This window comes from Rhodnius prolixus, unplaced genomic scaffold, assembly GCF_049639745.1.
Source record: "Rhodnius prolixus isolate KJV_2025 unplaced genomic scaffold, Rpr scaffold_7, whole genome shotgun sequence".
NCBI lineage: Eukaryota > Metazoa > Arthropoda > Insecta > Hemiptera > Reduviidae > Rhodnius > Rhodnius prolixus.
In genome coordinates, this window is record NW_027411582.1 from 18,187,372 (window position 1) to 18,207,853 (window position 20,482).

The 20,482-nt window shown below is 35.6% G+C and overlaps 1 protein-coding gene across 1 annotated transcript in view; it reads right to left on the minus strand.

The window, feature by feature from the left end:
• Positions 1-20,482, minus strand: part of LOC141447108 (opioid-binding protein/cell adhesion molecule-like) — a 771,975-nt gene that overhangs the window by 16,256 nt on the left and 735,237 nt on the right. The window contains exon 7 of the mRNA XM_074114310.1: positions 8,288-8,424. Coding sequence (XP_073970411.1) covers positions 8,288-8,424 — 137 coding nt within the window. The remainder of the gene's footprint in view (positions 1-8,287; positions 8,425-20,482) is intronic.

The following is a 20,482-nucleotide window of genomic DNA, read 5'->3' on the forward strand; positions in this document are numbered from 1 at the left end:
TAATTTGTTCCTAAAATGTTTGAATTGATTTTTAACTATTGATTTTGATGGGAGTACGAGGTGTGGCTATTAAATAACGAGACTGATGCTGCTACAGAAAAACTATGCATGCGCCAAATCCTAACGACCGACAGCAGCGTCTCACGTGTTTTGTAGAGAAATCTGTCAGACTGGAACCGTCGTTTGTGTTAGAGCTGTTAGTTTCGTTTTGCCGAAAACATGATACTACACATGTAGTAGAGCAACGACTTGTCGTGAAATTTCACATCAAAACTTGGTGAAACCGCTACTGAAACTTATCTTTTATTAAAAGAAGTTTATGGTGATGAATGTTCATCACGTGCGCGAGTTTTTGAGTGGTTCTAGCGTTTCCAAGAAGGCCGAGAAGACTTCGGAGATGATGACCTCCCGGGTCGCCCTTCCACGTCCAAAACGGATGAAAATATTATAATTAATCAACATTACTACCGGTGAGGTACTTGCTTAACTCAGTGAAAGAGTCAATGAAAAAACGATCCGATTTGTGGAAGAACAAGTCACGGGGTTCTCCGTCAAGACAACGCGCCGGCTCACACTGTATTGTCTGTCAAGACGTTTCTAGCCAAGTACAATATCCAAGTTTTAGGCCAACCGCCTTATTCGCCTGACCTGAACCCATATGACTTTTTTATTTGTTCCCCAAAGTCAAATCTGTATTAAAAGGAATACGATTTCAGTTCGTTGAAGCTGTGTGAAGCTATGACGCGTCATGCAGAAGCTCACAGAAAAAGACTTCCAGCACTGTTTCGAACAATGGTAAATTCGCATGGAGCGTTGTAGGGATAGGGGAGGGATGTATATTGAAGGTGATAATAACTAAATATGTATAAATTTAAAATAAAATGTTTTACAGCAATAGTCTCGTTATTTAATAGCCACACCTCGTATTTTTTTTTTTAAATGATTCTTCATGATATATCAAATGAAGTTTATAGAATGTTATTTCAATTTCTTTCCGATTTACAGCAAACTTTGGAAAAAAAGAATCGATATTCTATTAATGGTTGCTTCAATCACTGTAGCCGTTTAAGCGTCAACTATCCTATGGCCATTATCTGTTGAAATGGACGCATGGTCACTGCCGCTTAAGACTGCGCTTTGAAGGAAGTGTTCTGGTGGACATATTGCGGTTCAGAGGGGGTTGTAAATGACTGTCTAGATTTGAGTGGAGTTTTATGTAGCGAGATTGGGCTATTTTCAGAAACGAGAGGAATATTTAAGTCAAGGTTAACTACTGTTCCTAGAGTTTTAGACTGTAAGATTTGAAGTCTGTTGATGTTCGATTTTTTGGCGCTTGCGCAGAGTTGTACTCCGTACGTCCATGTTTGGGCAAGTAGGGCGGCGTAGTTTTCTTTTGGTACAGTAAGTTTTGAACGTTTGTCTTGTAGTCTTTTTTTAGCATTTTGTAACTTAGGTTGAGGACAATTGAAGTTTGAGACGCGTGCGGAGGTTCCATGTTAGTCGCTTGTCAAAGTGCAGTCTGAGATCATTTTTGTAATGAACTAAATAAACTACTCAAAAGTGGCTAAGGAATTGCAATAAAAAGATCAAAAAAAGACAGAGTTATATTTTTTTAAAATAAAAGTTGCTTCATTTGTCTTTTAATATCACATTATCTTTAACAAATAAATTTTTTAAAAACAAAGATAAAACAGGATTTAACAAAAGCCGTGAGTGTCGCCTAACAAATTGTGGAAAACATCTCCACTGGTTTTTCCACAATTTTTATTTTGGTTATCCAATTAATAGTTTTTCAGTACCTGGTGTAGCCTCCTCTTACTCTCTGAACAGCTGAACAACGGTTTGCCATACTCAAAATAACGGCAGCTATTTCTTCTTGCGGAATTTCTTCCCATAGTAACGTTAAAACGTTAGCAAGCTCTCCGGTGTTCCTGGGTTGTGGCTGATGGTTATTTAGTCGTCTCTGTAAATTGTCCCAAATGTGCTCTATTGGGTTTAGGCCTGGTGAAAGTGCTGGCAGTGGTAAGTGGGTAATGCCGAGACGACTAATTTCCTCAAGAACATATCTGGCACGTTGAGGGCGGGCATTGTCGTCGAGAAAAACAAATTGTGGCCCAATATTGTCTCGGAAGTCTGAGACAAAGCCCCGAATAATGTCGTCTCTGTATCTGATCCCATTTAAAGTGCCCTGAATGATGTGTAGTTCAGTACGATTGTTGAGAGTAATTCCACCCCACACCATTACACCGCCACCGCGGTGTGCTGTTACCGGTTGGATGAATTGTGGCTAAAAACGAGTGTTTGGCCTTCTCCACACTCGCAAACGTCTGCTATCACTCGATAAACAGAATCTTGACTCGTCACTAAACAATACAAATTCCCAGTTTTGGTTCTCCCTCAACCTAGATTTTACCCATTCTAATCTTGCTCTTCTGTGCCGAGTGTCCAAAGAGGGCCTTCTAACTGGGCGATACGAATGCAAACCAACCTCTCTCAATCGATTTCTATCTAATCGTTTGATCAGATACTTGAGTCCCAGAGGCAGGGGCGGCTCTAGCTCGTGTAGCGCCCGTGTGCAATGAAACCCTGGCGCCCCTAGACCTGACCCCCCCCCCCCGCGGCAATAACTATTAACTAAGTTATCGCGTTTGATAACTGCCGCAACCGCGCTGGCTGGCCGCTTCTGTCATATCATTGTTGTACCATGATGGTCCAAGACGATGCTCTTAGCTGTCTCAGGGAGCGCCGCGGCGCCCGTGTGCATTGCACACCCTGCACTATAAGTTAAGCCGCCCCTGCCCAGAGGATTCAAAAAGACGATTTTGTAACTGTCGGGCGGTCAAAAAAGGGTTTCTGCGGGCATTCATCCTCACTAGGCGGTCTTCTCTTTCAGTGGCTCTTCGAAAAGTCCCACCGCCATGGCGTCTTTGTGCAGTTCCAAACTCGCAGTATCTTTGCAATGCTCGGCAAACAACACTTGGCGCGATGTTCAAATCATTAGCAATTTCAAGCTGAGAAAGGCCCTGTAAATGAAACTGGACAATTAAATCTGCCCTTTCATCACTTAGAGGTCTTCTTTCCATGATAAAAAATTAGAATTGAGAAGAGAAAAAAGGTTCATTCACTTTCAAATGCATTAGAATACTGAATCATTTTAAAGGACAAAATTAGCAATGTTTGTTTTTGCGGTTTATCAAAATGAATTAACCTTTGTACGACTAACAAGTGCATTAATTCCTTAATATAAACAAATATTGAATGCCAAAATAACGAGATAAACATCAAAACATTGTGCAAGTTAATTATATTTGATGTTATTTATGAATTCCTTAGCAACTTTTGAGTAGTTTATGTCGAAACTAAACAAAGAACTGATTCAGTTTTATGTTATATTTAATAAGTATTAAGTTTGGAGCATTAGGGTGTGAACTGATCATTACTGAATGTCCTAACTAAATGATAAAGAGTTCAAGCTACCGAAAACAACCTCTAACAATAATTAATATTCAATCAGAAAATTATTTGGTCCTGATTTATCAGAAGATTATCCCCAACCAATAAATAATCAAGTACACAAAAGATGAATTAAAATTTTCAAATAACAAAAGCTGAAGAGCTTTTTATAATAACAAATATGTCGCGAGCTTTATGCCACAGATATAATGGAATATGTATTATCAATATGGATTTGCCGCACACATCCTTCTCACAAATGTGTACATGAATAGAGATTCACAAACACTTTCTGGCTACACATTGTTTGGAGATTAATTTTACTAATGTTTGTTTTAGTAAAAAAAAAAATGTCCATCCCAATTATGCAAATATCATCAATTCCGTGGCTATAAATTTTCAGTTCGGGTTAATTTTTATTGTTTACCTAAAAGAAAAAGAACAAAAAAGTATTCTCTAAACAAACGAATATACACACATGAATAAATAGGTATAGATGTAAAAATAAATCCATGTACAAAAAAAAAAAAATAAAATAAAATAAAATGAAAAAATAACTTCTAGAAGCTCACAAACCATGACCTTCTGACCGAAAATGTTGAAACGTTTATGAAACATTCATCACAAAAGGAAATAATAAATTACAATCTAAAACAAAAAACCTAGAAATAAATATAGAGGGAAGAAGCCATTAGGCCCACCAACAATTGACTATAAAGCAGATAAATATCCAGTAATCATTAAAATTGGGTATTGAGAAGATATATCGATTATAAACAATAATAAAAATCGGAGTCTTGCGCGGACAGGCATAGTGTGCACATGGTTTTAAAAGTTCTCTTAATATTTGCTTGTATTTTACCTATTTATTAGTTTTCGATTTTAATTTTTTTGTGTTCTATTGGTTACATTAAGTGCCTATATGTTAGGAAAACGTATTTGTATCTTGGGAATAACTTTTTTGTGAGCCAGTTTCAGAGCCGAGATTGCAGTTTCCTTTTTGAGGAGTCTATAAAAGTGGTAATGTTGAAACTTAGTGTACAGAATTAACATTCGCAAGATATTCAAAATACTGAATTTAAAGCCACATTCTCACGGAAAATTTAATTCCAAACTTTGTGAGTGCCGATTTCTACATACATCAGTGTTTTTGCTATTTCTATCTAGTGTAATTTAAAACGCCAGAGGCAGGTAATAGTTGAGCTACGAACTGTGTCTTACTCCAATTTTCATAATTTTCCGGAAATAATTGTGGCATGCACGCTCTTTTGAAAGTTTTTTGATTTCTGTTTCTTGATTTGGAGTTAAATAACTTCTACATTAGTTGATAATTTAACAAATTGAGGTTGTCATTATGTGATATGTTTAGCTGTCATTTATTATTTGGATTTTGATTGAAATTTAACGAGCGGTTTTCGTGGAAATCGTTTTGCAAAATTGTGCACAAACTGGTCGATTACGCATAATTAAGTTTATCCAAATTGCTTCAAATTTTCAGTGTAATATTCTCGAGACTTCTTGTTAATGAAATATAATTTTTAGAAACATAGGACTTTTAATAGCTGAGTAATTAAAGAAGTAATTAATAAGAAGATTGTGGACTGAGGGTGAGTGGGTGAGGAACACTAGGTAAGAAGCCATCTGGAGGGGAGAGCTAGCTGTGTTATCATGCCTGCCTTCTTCATACGCCGATCTCTACTTGTTTGTCGATTTATTTACAAACACGACCTTGATCTGCATCAGAACAGAGTTCTTACTGAAACTTATTTCACTGTTTCGATCTTTTTCTTTTTTCAATTCACTAAGCGTAAATTTAATTAAAATGAGTGGTGATTTAGTGGAACTTTTTAAAAAATTGCGCTTGGTATTAAAAAATGACTTGGAAGATTCCCGACTGAAGACGGTTGAAGAAATTAAAGAACACTTTAATGTTATTGACAGTAGAGTTAAAGTCGTCGAAACAAAAGTAAAGCAACTTGATCGTGAGATAAGGAAAAGGAATGTGGTTTTATTCGGAGTCTCGCAAGAATATTCTACTTAGTTGGAAGGTTTTGTCTTTGATTTCCTAAAAGAAAAATTGGAGCCCAGTTTAGCTATTTCTGACTTAGATTTTGTCAGACGAATTGGAAAGATAGGCAATAAGGATAGGCCGATAATTGTAGGTTTCACAACATTTCGTATGAAACTGTTGGTAATGAAAAATGCCTTCAAGTTAAAAGAAACAAACATGGTTATAGTAGATGATTTTCCAAAGGAGGTGCTTGAAATACGCAAGAAACTGATGTCACAGTTTAGGGATGCCCGGAAGGATGGTAAATTTGCTATATTAAAATACGATAAATTAATAATAAAGGAGTATGATACTCGGCTCGCTTCAAACAAAAAACGGCTGCTCTCTGATTCACCGCCCACGGCTCCTGAACAGGAAGTGAGAAAAGAGAAAAAGACGCTAAGCAAGAAGAACAAAACGGATACTGATGTAAAGAGTGTTAAGACTACTTTAGAGCGTTTCGCGTTCCGACCTCGTTCTGATTCTTCTTTGAGTCAGCGTGATGATCAGGAATCGATGACTACGGACACTCCTTCTTCTGTTAAGTAGCAATTACCGTATGCTAATGGTAAGCGATTGGACATTTTGGCGTATAATGTGGCAGGATTAAAAAGAGCTTCTACCAGGAATTCTATATCTTATAGGCTGCCGGATTGGGCTAATGATGGTAGACTTTGTAAATTCCAGGCAGGTTTCAGGAGCAATTATTCCACAACAGATAATGTATTCACTCTTTTAAACGTAATTAAATATAAACTTAGTAAAAAACAAAAACAGAAGGTCTATACATTATGTCGTGGATTTCTCGGCTGCCTTCGATACTATTGATAGGCATTCCCTTATTTGCAAACTTCTTAATCTAGCAGTTTCCTCTAAAATAGTCCGATCGGTTGAAGGCCTTCCATCACACAATATTGGTAGTGTATGGTGTACTTTTATTATATTATTTATATATATATATATATATATATTATTATTACAATTGTTATTTTCCTTAATTTCATTTTCTGGTTTATATTACAGATGTTTATTTCAATTATTTTCATTATATTATTATTTTTCTTTCTTTTATCGCTTTTTGTAATGAAATTAATCTCTTTTATTTTTTAACATGAACACAGATATTTATTTTATTGTATTATTATTTTTCCTTCTCTTTTACTCTTCTAAGGAATTTAGGAAATATTTAAAAAATCTATGTTGTATTCATCTTCTAAAATATTAGTTATTTATTTCATTTATTTTATTATATTATTATAATTATTTTATTATTATATTATTATTATTTTTTGGTTTTTCTTTCTTTTTCACTTTTTATAATGTAATTAAATTGTTTTCATTTTGTAATATGTATACAGATTTCATTATTTCGTTATTTCATTTATTTTAATTTTATTGTATTATTATTTCTCTTTCTTTTTCATTTTTTTAAATGTTAGAAGTTAAATTGCATTCATTTTTAATGTCCGCTACATAGTCTCCTCCGACGATCAATTGATCAGAGATAAAATCTTTATTATTACATTATATAATGCATATTTATTTTAATTATTGTAATTTATTTGTTAAATAAAGTCTACTACTACAATAAAAATCTTAACAAGCTTCGTATCAGATAAAAATAAAGTAAATAATACTCAGTAAATAAATGAAAATCAAATCACCAGATCTAAATAATATAATTTGAACTGGATGAGTGTTTTCTGTCCTTTCTGTGTTTTGTACTTAGTAAATACCAACTCTACATAGAAGACACACCAAAAATAACGAGACTGATGCTGCTACAGAAAAACTATGCATGCGCCAAATCTTAACGACCGACAGTTGTGCAGCGTCTCACGTGTTTGTAGAGAAATCTGTCTGACCGGGAATTTGTCGTTTGTGTAAGAGGTGTTAAGTTTCGATTTGCCGAAAACATGATACTACACATGTAGTAGAGCAACGAATTGTCGTGAAATTTCACATCAAAACTTGGTAAAACCGCTACTGAAACTTATCTTTTATTAAAAGAAGTTTATGGCGATGAATGTTAATTACTAGCGCAAATTTTTGAGTGGTTCAAGCGTTTCCAAGATGGCCGAGAAGATGTCTGAGATGATGACCGCCCGGGTCGCCCTTCCACGTCCAAAACGGATAAAAAATATCGATTATAATTAATCAACATTACTACCATGAGGTGCGGAGCTCAACTCCGTGAAAGAGTAAGGATAAAAACGACCCGATTTGTGGAAGAACCAGTCATGGGTTCTCCATCAAGACAACGCGCCAGCTCACCTCTGCATTGTCAAGACATTTCTAGCCAAGTACAACATCCCAGTTTTTTAGGCCATCCGCCTTATTCGCCTGACCTGGCCCCCCATGTGACTTTTATCTGGTTCCCCAAAGTCAAATCTGCATTAAAAGGAATTTCGATTTCAGTCCGCTGAAGCTGTGTAAGAAAAAGCGGCACGCGTCATGCAAGAGCTGACAGAAGAAGACTTCCAGCACTGTTTCGAACAATGGTAAATTCGCATGGAGCGTTGTAGGGTTAGGGGAGGGGTGTATATTGAAGGTGATAATAACTAAATATGTTTAAATTTAAAATAAAATGTTTTACAGCAATAGTCTCGTTATTTAATAGCCACACCTCTACTACACCACACTATACTACATGGCATGAACCCTGAAGATGACCTAGTCCCTAGGTTGATTGCTTGGCAAAAAAAAGTGACTTAAATTGGCTTCTTTCTTTATAAAAATTAATAAATTAGCCACCAAAAACAATTAAACAATAAATTATTTTACCTGTAATTACTACAACGGAGACTGAGGTAACAGCTACTTCACCTAATGAGCATGTATAATTTCCAGAATCAGATGGCCTGACATTTGCTATGAACAGTTGACTTTTTGCACCATCTGGTAGAATGTCTGTCTTAACACTGTAACAAGAAAGAAAAGAAAATAAGTTCAATTAATTATTCAGCAAATTATAAATTAATTAGAAAAATCAGCTGAATAGTGTTAATAAAAGCTTTTATATATGTACGAGTAAAACTGCATTTTTACATATTAGAATATAATTTAAATGATTCCATAACACTATAATAATTGAACTGTAAAAACAAATATATCCAACGTGAAAGGCTCTCAAGAACAACAGATGTTAAGCTTTTATTGGTTTGGACTGTCTTGAAGGAGGCTTAACAGCAGTAAACAACCATTCCCAACCTATTTCTGAGTAATAACAGAATTTATGTTGTTAATCTCACAGATTAGTTATTGACCTCCTTATTTTTATCTTCCAACTAAGTTTTTGCCATTATCTTTTGCTAGATTGTTTTAGACAACTATTGTTGCGTTCATTAAAATGATTATTTATTATTAAACTGTTCAAATGGCCGTTGTCAATAAATACTTATGCTGTTCGTGTTACTGTTTTACAGTAAAGCAATACTGTAGTTACGAGGGTCGTTTGAAAAGTCCGTGCAAAGTCAGAGAGATAGCACTACTGGCGCGTATCAAGGTTATGTTTAGTTAGTAGCATCTCTTGGAAGAACACACACCAAGTTTCAGCCAGATCGGTCTATTTCTTTGTGTTTGGCATTCGTTTGAATCGAGGAAGTCGAGTGATTTTCAAAAAATGGACGAAAAAGAATTTCGTGTGTTGATTAAACACTACTTTATGAAAGGCAAAACGTCTCAGGAGACTAAAGAGAAGCTTGATAAACATTATGGTGACTCTGCACCTTCGATTAGAAAAGTTTAAAAGTGGTTTCAAAATTTTCGAAGTGGCCATATGGGCACAAGTGACGCTGAACGTTCTGGACGCCCTGTTGAGGTTACTACTCCAGAAATCATTGATAAAATCCATGATATGGTGATGGATGACAGAAGAGTGAAGGTGCGTGAGATTGCTAGTGCTGTGGGCATCTTGAATGAACGGGTACATAATATTTTGCATCAACATTTGGACATGACAAAGCTATCCGCAAGATGGGTGCCGCGATTGCAGCTGTTCCAGAAGAATCCGCAGGACTTTAAGCGTCGTTTCGTCACTGTGGATGAAACATGGATACATCACTACACTCCTGAGACCAAAGAACAATCTAAACAATGGGTTACCAAGGGGGAATCTGCGCCAAAAAAGGCGAAGACCGTTCCTTCGGCCGGAAAGATTATGGCGACTGTCTTTTGGGATTCGCAAGGAATAATCCTCATCGACTATCTGGAAAAGAGTAAAACTATTACAGGTGCATATTATTCATCGTTATTGGACCGTTTGAAAACCGAGCTGCAAGGAAAACGCCCACGATTGGCCCACAAAAAAGTCCTTTTCCATCACGACAACGCACTAGCTCACACCTCAGCAGTTGTGGTCGCAAAATTAATGGAAATAGGGTTCCAACTCGTTTCACATCCCCCCTATTCTCCAGACTTGGCTCCCTCGGACTACTATTTCTTCCCCAATATGAAGAAATGGCAGGCGGGAAAAAGATTTTATTCAAACGAGGAGGTGATTGCAGAAACGAATGGCTATTTTTCAGACTTGGACAAATCCTATTATTCGGAAGGGATCAACAAACTAGAGCAGCGTTGGACGAAGTGTATAAGCCTAAAAGGAGACTATGTTGAAAAATAAAAAAGGTTTACCCCAAAAAATTGAGTAGTTTTTATTTTTGCACGGACTTTTCAAACGACCCTCGTATTATTCTTGCGAGGCAGTTGGGCGAAAAGCCGTACTGAAAAAAATAGGCAATATTTATGACTATTATTTTAAGTTTTACAAAACTTTGGTTCGTTTTGATCGTGTTTGGCATCCTGGATTACTGTTCAAAATTAAAAAAGAATCTTCCCTCAACATACTACCTCCTTCTGCGTTCCTCAATCTTTCAGATAGATTCTTTCAAGTCAGTACTGGCTCAGCAATCTCTTCTTTCTCCACAGTGGGGGCAGGAGTGCCGCAGGGGAGTATACGAGTACTTGGCCACTTTCTCTACACAGTATACACATCAGACTTACCTGTACAACCCTCTACACTACTCTGTACATATTCTGACGATACAGCCATAATAGCTACAAGTACACATCCTTCATCAGCTTCATACAAGTTACAGACACATTTACATAAAATAGAATCCTGGGCCAAGAAGTGGAGGATTAAAACGAACCCACAGAAATGCCAGCATGCCAAGTTTACTCTCCGGCGGGGTTCCTGTCCACCTGTCCTCTTTAACAACAATCCTCTTCCTTGTACACAGATCTGGAGCGCTACCTTGGACTCTTCATAGACAATAGACTTACGTGGAACCCACACTCTAGACTTAAAAGGACCAGCAATGACAAAACGTGCCAAAACTGCTTTACAGACTACTTGGACGACGTACCCAAATTGCCCATAGAACTCAAACGCTTAATATACTACACTATCCACAGAGCTATGTGGACTTACGGGGCTAGAGCTGTTGGGTTCAGCCAAACATACGGACTGTACAAGACATTTCAGTCAAAACTACTGCCGACAGATAGTTGACGCTCCTTTCTACGGTGACTAACCTCACTCTTCACAACGACCTCAACATTCCCTTTGTACACCAACTCGCCAAGACTAAATACCAAAAGTTCCATACTGCCCTCTCGACTAGCTCAAATCCTCTTGTACTGTCTCTCGCCTCCTCTGACATTCCTAACAATACTCCTCGCCGACTGAATCGCCAGTTCCATACTACTCTTTCTACTTGCTCTAATCCTCTCGTACTGTCTCTCGCCTCCTCTGTCATCCCTAACAATCCTTCTCACCGACTGAATCGCCAATGGCCCCGCGAATTCCTTGCAGCATGAAGACCATAAACATCATTAATATCTTGTAGAGAGTGCTACCACTGGGTAGTTTCTCTCCTCCTGCCTTTCACGCATCCATTTATCTTTCATTCTTTCTATTTACTTATTGTATATAACGAAATAAATAAAGTTTTACAAAATTCGAACTATTTTTTAAAAAAAATCGCTATATAAGTTTTAGTAAGAAGTTAGTTACTGACTAGTAAAACTCTGTTGTCAATTTCATTCTTTGGAGCCTGCCCTTCTTAGCAACAATGTTTCTTCACATGCCCTCGGGAAAATGCGAAATATTCTTGTAAAGTGAAACCAATGTTTTTACTACATGCATGAGCCTATTGTTATGGATAACAATAGGAGTAAATATCGACTAAATTCATTAAATTTTGTTATACTTTGCTTTTATATTGCTTATAACCTGGAATTATTAACAGTTAAAGGGAGTTTTCAGCTTGGTTATTTTTTGCTGTGTTAGCTTCTTTGTTACCAGTTCCGGCAATATTCGAACCAACAATGCCCCCTAAGCAATTCATTTGTGAACTTTCTAACTATATATATGTAAAACTGCCATCAGAGAGGGCTGACGACAACGCCACACAGCCTGAATATTAGGTTATAGTCTAGGAAGGTTTAGCGTCATTTGAGAGTAATCTCCTCTCTAGACAATGCAAATCGACGGCCAAACGATTTTCTCCTAGTTGGATGTTAGTAATTGATTAATTTATTGAAGAGCTACCAATGGCTAGTAACTCCTCTCATTTTAAATAATAACTTATCCCATTTAATCTGTTGCAATTGCACCTGCAGTTTTTTGGCATATGCTTTCGCCATACAGCCAGCATCGTCTAGGTGCTTATATCACTAGAATATCACTCACTCTCCATTCTTACTTATAAATACATTCGCTTCACACATTCATCCCTCTACTACGAGGTCTGTAAATTAAGTAATGAGACTGATTTTTAAAAATTTGTTTATTCAAAAAGAATTACAATTCTATATTGTCACCTTCAAAATAACTTCCTTCTGAAGCCACACAGCGCTGGAGACGTTTCTTCCACTCCTCATAGCAGTGCTCGAACTCCGGTACTGGAATAGCCTTCAGCTGGTCGGTTACAGCCGTTTGAATGTTTTCGACTGTCTCAAAATGAGTTCCCTTGAGGTGATTTTTCAACTTCGGGAAGAGAAAAAAGTCAGGCGAATAAGGAGGCTGAGGAGCCACCCAAGACTCGTCACCCACCAGTAATGACACGTTCCAGAAAATGGGGGTAATTTTCAATTGAATCCAAAAAGTCAAGGCAACTTTCCTTCCTGATGCTTCTTCTGGTCCTGCGAAAGGTTTTTTGGAACCATTTTTGCGCAGATTTTTCTCATTCCCAATTTATTGGTCAACATTTGATGACCGAGAGGTTCTTGAAAAACTTCGAAAGAGGGTCATTCGTGTGAGACCCAAACATCAAGAACAAGTGGGGTGTTGCATCACGATAATGCTCCCTTGTCACACAGCAATATCAATAAACCAGAGATTTTGGGCCAGTAAAAACATTCCTGTGGCTCCTCGGCCTCCTTATTCGCCTGACTTGAGTCCTTGTGACTTTTTTCTCTTCCCGAAGTTGAAAAATCACCTCAAGGGAACTCATTTTGGGACAGTCGAAAACATTCAAACGGTTGTAACCGACCAGCTGAAGGCTATTCCATTACCGCAGTTCGAGCACTGCTATGAGGAGTGGAAGAAACGTCTCCAGCGCTGTGTGGCTTCAGAAGGAAGTTATTTTGAAGGTGACAATATAGAATTGTAATTCTTTTTGAATACAAAAAATTAAAAAAATCAGTTTCATTACTTAATTTACAGACCTCTTATATACAACTAACATATTTACATTAACCTTACAACTAATGGATGGATCAGTACTTTATATTCCTGCCATCCTTATAGCTTAACCTAAATTAATATCACGTAAACCTTCTCCAATCATTTTCTTCCATTCATTCTAATCGGCTATAACTACCTGCAGTTTTAATTCCATTGCAATTATTTTTTTAAAAGAAGTTTCAGTTTATCAACTAAGTTATTTGCGTAGAGTAATTAGGAATTCTAAAATAACTAAAAAAAAGTTTAATTTACATTGACACCACCACATTGAATTAATAAGTTAATTTTGCATCTCGTACATTATTTTTATGTTCGTATTTTGCAGTTAATGATGAACGAATTTTGTATTTGCTTAAGTTACCAAGTTGTTTCATTTTCAAAGTTTTGTAACTTAATTAAACAAGTGAAATTTTAGTTCCGAGATTGGAAACTTGTTTCCTGAAAGCGAAATAACCTTTTAAAGAAAGTCACGCGCCTATTGTTAAGTCCTATAAATAGTAGTTTTTGGTTTAATTAAATTGTTTTGAACTTTACTTAGTATTTTTGTTAGTGGTCATTTCTTAAATTTCACCTAATTTTGTTTTTTTAAACTAAAATGTTTTGTGGCCAGTATTAGTTCTAGTGTACAAGAATAGATAAGAACAAAAGTGCGGGTACATCATCAAAACCCTGATGGTAGATCAACAAACTGCTCTTGGATGTCACTATAGTCTGGATATGCTACAGAAATGCGGGTCAATTTCTAAAATGCTTTTGTGTTTCTTTTAAATGGTTTTCTGTTCTGTTTGACCGTACTCTTTCCCGCCAAAAAAAAAAGAGAAAAAGAACAGCAGAACCCATATAAAAATTTTATTCAATACACACTAAGACAGTGTTAGAAAGAGAGAGCAACAAGAGAAATAAGACCAACCCTTTGAGAAAGAAGATCAATAAGTTACTTTTATATTCACAGTCGCAACATTTATACAATCTGTATAAATACGACGACCATAAAAGTATTTCACATACAACATTTTTTTTCTCTCAAATATTTCCTTCCTGTTTGTATTTCCTGTTTTTCCTTTCCGGTTTTCTTTCATGAAAATATTGACTGAAATAAGTGGAAAACCTCTTAGAACCTCTTAGTGAAAATAAATATAATTGACAAATTCCATTTGAATTGGAATGTTTACAGAGAAAATGGTTTTTCCTCAACATGGAAGTTTTGCTTTATTATAAATTAATTAGTTCTTCTAAGAGTATACAGGATGTATAGAAAATATGAATTTAGGACCTCAAAACAAGAAAAAATTTTCCTCTGGAGGTATGCCCGTAAACGCTCTGTTTATGAGATATTCACGTCTAAAGATTTCAAAACGAATGATAAATTGATAGTACTCGTATAACTGCTAAAATCATCTTGTGTCTCGTAACTGCACATACCGATATTGACATTTTACTGAATAATACCATCTATACTTTGCACTGTGGACTATTTAAATAATAACTCTTTCTCAATAACATTTATCAGTTTATCGCTTTTACAGAGTTTGCATCATTATGCATCGCATTTATTCCAACAGTGAATATGCCAATATGGTGTTTGTTTATGGTTTTTGCAATGCTGCCCGTCGTGAATATTCAGTGCGATTTCCGAATAAAAGATTACTATACAATACTATCTTTAGGTCCTCATTTCAACGACTGGCACAATTGCTTTAATACCACGTGCTGATGGAGCTCTTTCTTTAAGTAATTAAAAAGGAAAAAAAAAAACAAGGGAAATGATAAACTATTGGCAAAATCATTATAAACTAAGTGAATCCAAAACCAGAATTAGTACTTTCCATCAAGATAAATATTGATGTACATAATCTGTCACACAGAAATAGTTTATGACGCACATTTGTGATGGTCATAGCGAGGTATTTATGTCATTAAGTGTTTCCGTCAATCCATAAATCAACGGTAAAGTTACAATCATGATTGTTATTAATTTAAGTGTATATATGTTATAATTTTGCTATTAAATGGTAATTGTGGTTGTTGTGAAACAATGATAAAATCTTCTAGTCAGCGTGTTGAAGCATGAACTAGAAACTTGACTGGAGTTACTGTGGGTTATACCATTAAAGGACGACAAAGGAGGTAGTCTGCGAGAGTCACCTGGTTAAGGCCCCCCAGTACAAGTCGATTTATCACTGTGACGTCTAAACAAGTATCTTTCTTGACACTATCACTTAAACACACAAACCGCAAATAACATGTCAAGATAGTAGTAAAATATCTTACCTTTTTAGGTGGTTATGTAACATTACTTGAGGTTTCACTACATGTTTTGGTTTGCATCTACTTTCCTTGCAAGATTTAGATTTTGTGATTTGAGTTTTTAGTTGATTTAGTTTTGTTTTAACTTCCAAAAAAAAAATAAGGTTATTTCGGCCCTCTGGCACACACCTGCTGCATAACCTCATTATATTTTAATGTCTTCCTATTTCAAACTATTGTAAGGCCTAAGATTTGATAAGTAAGAAGAATGTGCGAGTTCAGCCTCCTTATTCGCCCTTTCGCGAAGTTGAAAAAATCACCTCAAGGGAACTCATTTTGGGACAGTCGAAAACATTCAACTATTCCAGTATCGGAGTTCGAGCATTGCTATGAGGAGTGGAAGAAACGTCTACAGCGCTGTGTGGCTTCAGAAGGAAGTTATTTTGAAGGTGACAATATAGAATTGTAATTCTTTTTGAATAAACAAATTTAAAAAAAATCAGTCTCATTACTTAATTTACAGACCTCGTAGAAGGATAAGTCATAACTAAAGACAAGCAACTGAATGATGGTTCATTACAGTAACGAAATTAATCTATTTAAAATAAAATAATAATTAATAATAGGAATTTTGGCTAAAATTATATATTGTATTCTGTATTTGTATTTATTTATTTTTTAAAAATTATTATTATAGCTGCATTATATATTGCAGTTTAGAAATGGTATACGTTAAGGTTAGAAAGGAGGTTTCATTGAAGAGCAATTTTCCTAAATTTGGGACTGTTAGTGACAAATAGAAAGATATTATTAACTTTCTCAGTATCTTGATCATCTATAGTCAATAGATAGGTAATTTTATTACTATTAGTACTATTACTATTATTAGTGAGAGAAATACTGATGAACTTGTTTATATAATGATTGAATACCAGACATGTTTTGGGGTAGATGTAAAATATAAACTAAATCATCATTAAATAGTATACAAACAGAGTCAAGGCAGAATTTGACAGTAGTAATTTTGATGGTATTAACGGTTATGTGCTTTCCAGAGAGACGTAGTTAGGAAATAGTTCATAATTTATTTATATTGAACTTTGCATTTAAATAGCCTTCACAATCGTCTAGCAAACTTTAAGTTCTTTATACAGGGTGAACCAGTAAGTATTGTCCATAGGCCTACTGTGTGAAGTACATCTAAAGTGGAGTTCAATGAGGTATTGGCCAACTTCATATTTTCCTCAGTTCTTGAGTGACGTCACTATACATTTTTTTTTTCTAAAAACATTACTTTTTTCCAATAAAAATGTTATTACTCAGAAAGTTGTAGTCCGAATTCAATTTTGATAACACGGTTAGAAAGACAGATAAATTTTCTAAAAATTGATACCATTTCGAAGCATAAGTTATTCTCCAAACAGCCTCAATCTTCCTCCTGGATACTGGGAAAATAAAAGTAATCGAAATTTTTAAAGAAAACTCATTAGGCCCTTATGTGATCATTATCAGACCTAGGTGCTGGCACTTTCCATAAAAGTTTCCTTGTTTAATGGGCTTTCAAACGGTATATCATTTTCCAGGATTCCTTTTATCTTCGTACGAGAAATTACGTTTGTTTTTGCAAGAAAACGTGTTCACGAGCACACCAACAGTGTTAGTTTATCAAGTTGTTTAATTCATTGAAAAATTCTTTTCGATGGACCAGTAGTCAATTTTTTAAAGTAGACTGTCTTAAAATAAGGAAGCCAAAGGTTACAAATTGCACTTTAAACATTTACTACAGATCTCACTGAAATATTTGAGAAAATGTTAGGAAATATTTTAAACAAGTACTTACAACAAAAATTCATATAGTTTTGTATTTACACCAAACTACAATTTCACACATAACTGCACTGTTGGAAAAGATAAGAATGTGAATAAGCCTTAACAACTCTTTGAACCCACTAACAGATACGAGGGGCACTACTTATATTTTGAGCTTTGACAACACTGAGTGTTGTCAGGTGCTATCTGACGTTTCAACTTGAAAGTTTGACATTTTTGATCTATAACCTTCTTCAGGTTTTGTTATTTGAGCACGATTTGTGTTGTTTACAATCACTTGAAAATTCTGTCTCAGCGAAAAAATGGAATTAACTCGTGAAAATTTTCGATTTATTACGACTTTCGACGTGGATTATAAGACAGGAGTGCATCGATCAACTTACTTCCAATCCTTATATCTGAATCTGGAATTAACCAATATAACAAGGTATCTTATATACTTCTCTGATCTGTTAGACTTGTTTTTACAAAATTTTCTATTGTACCCTATTTGAAACTAAGCAAATTAACCTTCGATTATAAAAATAGTACTTGATATATAAGAGGATCCGATATGTTCACGTTCACCTTTATAAAAATGTTAAATGAAGAAAACTAAAATTCTAGTATTGAAAGTGTAAACATAATGCCCATTCAAAGGATGAACTAAGCAACAATCTGATCCTTACACTTACCAACTCCTTATTACAATTATTCCCAACACGTTAACTGCGGTCAAAGATATTGAGTATCTTGTCCGTTTCTAGTGTTACATTTCCTCAGGGTCCTATAAGTTAACTCTCTACCTGTATGCGATAGATACTCCCGGGAGCTTTTAAAAACCTTTTGCTATTTACAATTAACTGTTAACAAAATCTCTACTACTTTTAACACAGTTAACAACTGACAATTCGGAGACGTTATGCTGAGACTGTAGAAAATGGCTTCCGGTAGACTGGGTAATGCAAAAAGAAAAACTTTAGATTTTATCTAAATATTCTTCACAAATAAATGCATTAAATATAAATTGTTAAAAATGAAATACAATTAAATCCCTATTAAAATAAATAAAATAAAGACTAAAATAAGATTATGATTATACCGAAAATGTATTAAAACAGAACATCTATGCATTAGCTCGTCACACGTCTTTTTTGATTAGCATCTCTTCTAGACAGATTTTCAGCTTAATTTCCGGAAGTAACATAAGTGCGTAACCTATCGCTGAGATATTCGTAACACAATTTACGTCTTAAACTTCAATCTCTAAAACAAATTTAACTATTACTTATTAAGGTGTTTCAAAAAATGATGACTTTTAAATTTTAAAGAGCGCCGGGCGGAAAATCAAAGTTCATTTAAAAACAAAATGTTTGGGTCCGCAGTAGAGCAAAATCGATTAATATTTAGAGGTCAAAACATTTTTGATAAAGACTAAAATTCGATCCTGTGAAGGAGGGAAATCTGTGTGGAGTAGGAGACGAAATAGGGAGCTATCAACTGTTCGGAGAGGTGGATGTGGTACCGTGTGATAAGGTTGGGAAGACTGATCTGGGCGGGGCATGTTGCGAAGAATGGATGGCGAATCGATTCCCAGAAGAAAAGCTCGAGATGGAGATAGGCGGGGAAAGAGAGGAGTAGGCAGACCAAAGTTGAGATGGGAGGATGGTGTCATCAGTGGCGCAAGAAACTTGTTAAAGGTGACTGGGAACTATGGAAGGACTCATTGGGGAGGCTAGGACCCACCAAGGGTTGTAACGCCAATTAGATAGATAGGGGAGAACTACTGCCTGATCTGTACCTAGGTAATTGATCTTCTTGCATCTAAGTGTTACGAACGGTACAAATATTACGCTGGGATTATTATTATAAGTATATTAGTCGCACTGTGGGCAATTTTGTGCATGCCAACGTTATCTAGATCTCCCAAACTCTATTTGGAGTCTCAGTTTAGAGAGAACCTCGTCGTGTTCTCAGTCTCACCACATGGCCTTGTCCATTTCAGCCAGTTTAACTTAAAATCCAAGCTACGAATAAGGCCATAGATTTTTTGCCAAACTCGTAAAAAGCAAAAGCATTATCCTGGACTAATTACTGTCAACAATATTTGGACGTGAATACGTCTTTAAATTTGCTATCATATGGAGGCAATCCAAAAAACCTAATGATAACAAAATCGGGGGATACAGTTTGGCATTTTTCGAATCTATCGTCTACATCCAAAATTAAATTAGACCACTGGCTAGCTAAAGGACCAAGCAATCCATTACGATAAGCGAGGACTGTGACGCATCGCGCGCGGTGGTGGGGAAAGCGCCGCCATTTTGAGATCATTTTGCTGCGTATCGAGATTTGCAATTGGTATAACTTTTGACTCGTTTAAGTTTTAATCGTCAGATGTGGTCACAATCTATCGATTGTATATAAAACATTAGTGTAAAATAGTGACAGTGAATATAATAAGGTGTTAGAATAAAAAAAAATTATCAAAAATATATAATGTCGGCCTATACGCGTCGAAAAGCCAAAACTAAATACAGAGATCGTTTACGGTTTAAAAGGGCTTCTCAAGAACAATCGAATGGTAATAATGGAACGTAAAAGAATGAATGCGGCCGAGCGGATCAACGACGGTGTCCAGTACATCTGCAGCGGGGGCGGTTGAAATTATGCAAGTGGATGATGAAATCGCTTCTACATCGACAACGGACTGTATAGGCATACATTGTGTTCGATCGTCGATTTGTTTCCTTGATTTCATCCTAAATACATAAATAAAAATATATTATATAAAAAATATAACCCGTTACGTAAACGTATTCACATACAACACACGTCATGGACATAGCCACAGTTTTTTTTTTTTCGAATATTCAGCATGATCAAAAACTAATTCTTTCAGGTCCAAAAAGATGAATAAAAAGATTTTGTAACTACGAACAACCTGAGGGAAAAAAAATTAGTTGCTTGGATTCAGAAATTTACTAATTTCTTTAATGCGTAGGTTACACAGTACACTAAAAAATGGTTTTTACTATAATAAATAAGTTCTAGCCCTTTTACAATTTATTCCAATTATGCACATCTATTTCCAAGATGAAGTCAAATTTTACTTGTTTTTCCCTGTTTTTCTTCGAAGGGGGAAATTTTTTTTTTGTACACCCTAAATGGATGTTGGCAACACTAAACTTTTTTAGTTTAAAAGCAGACATATTAACGACCGAAGCGCTAAG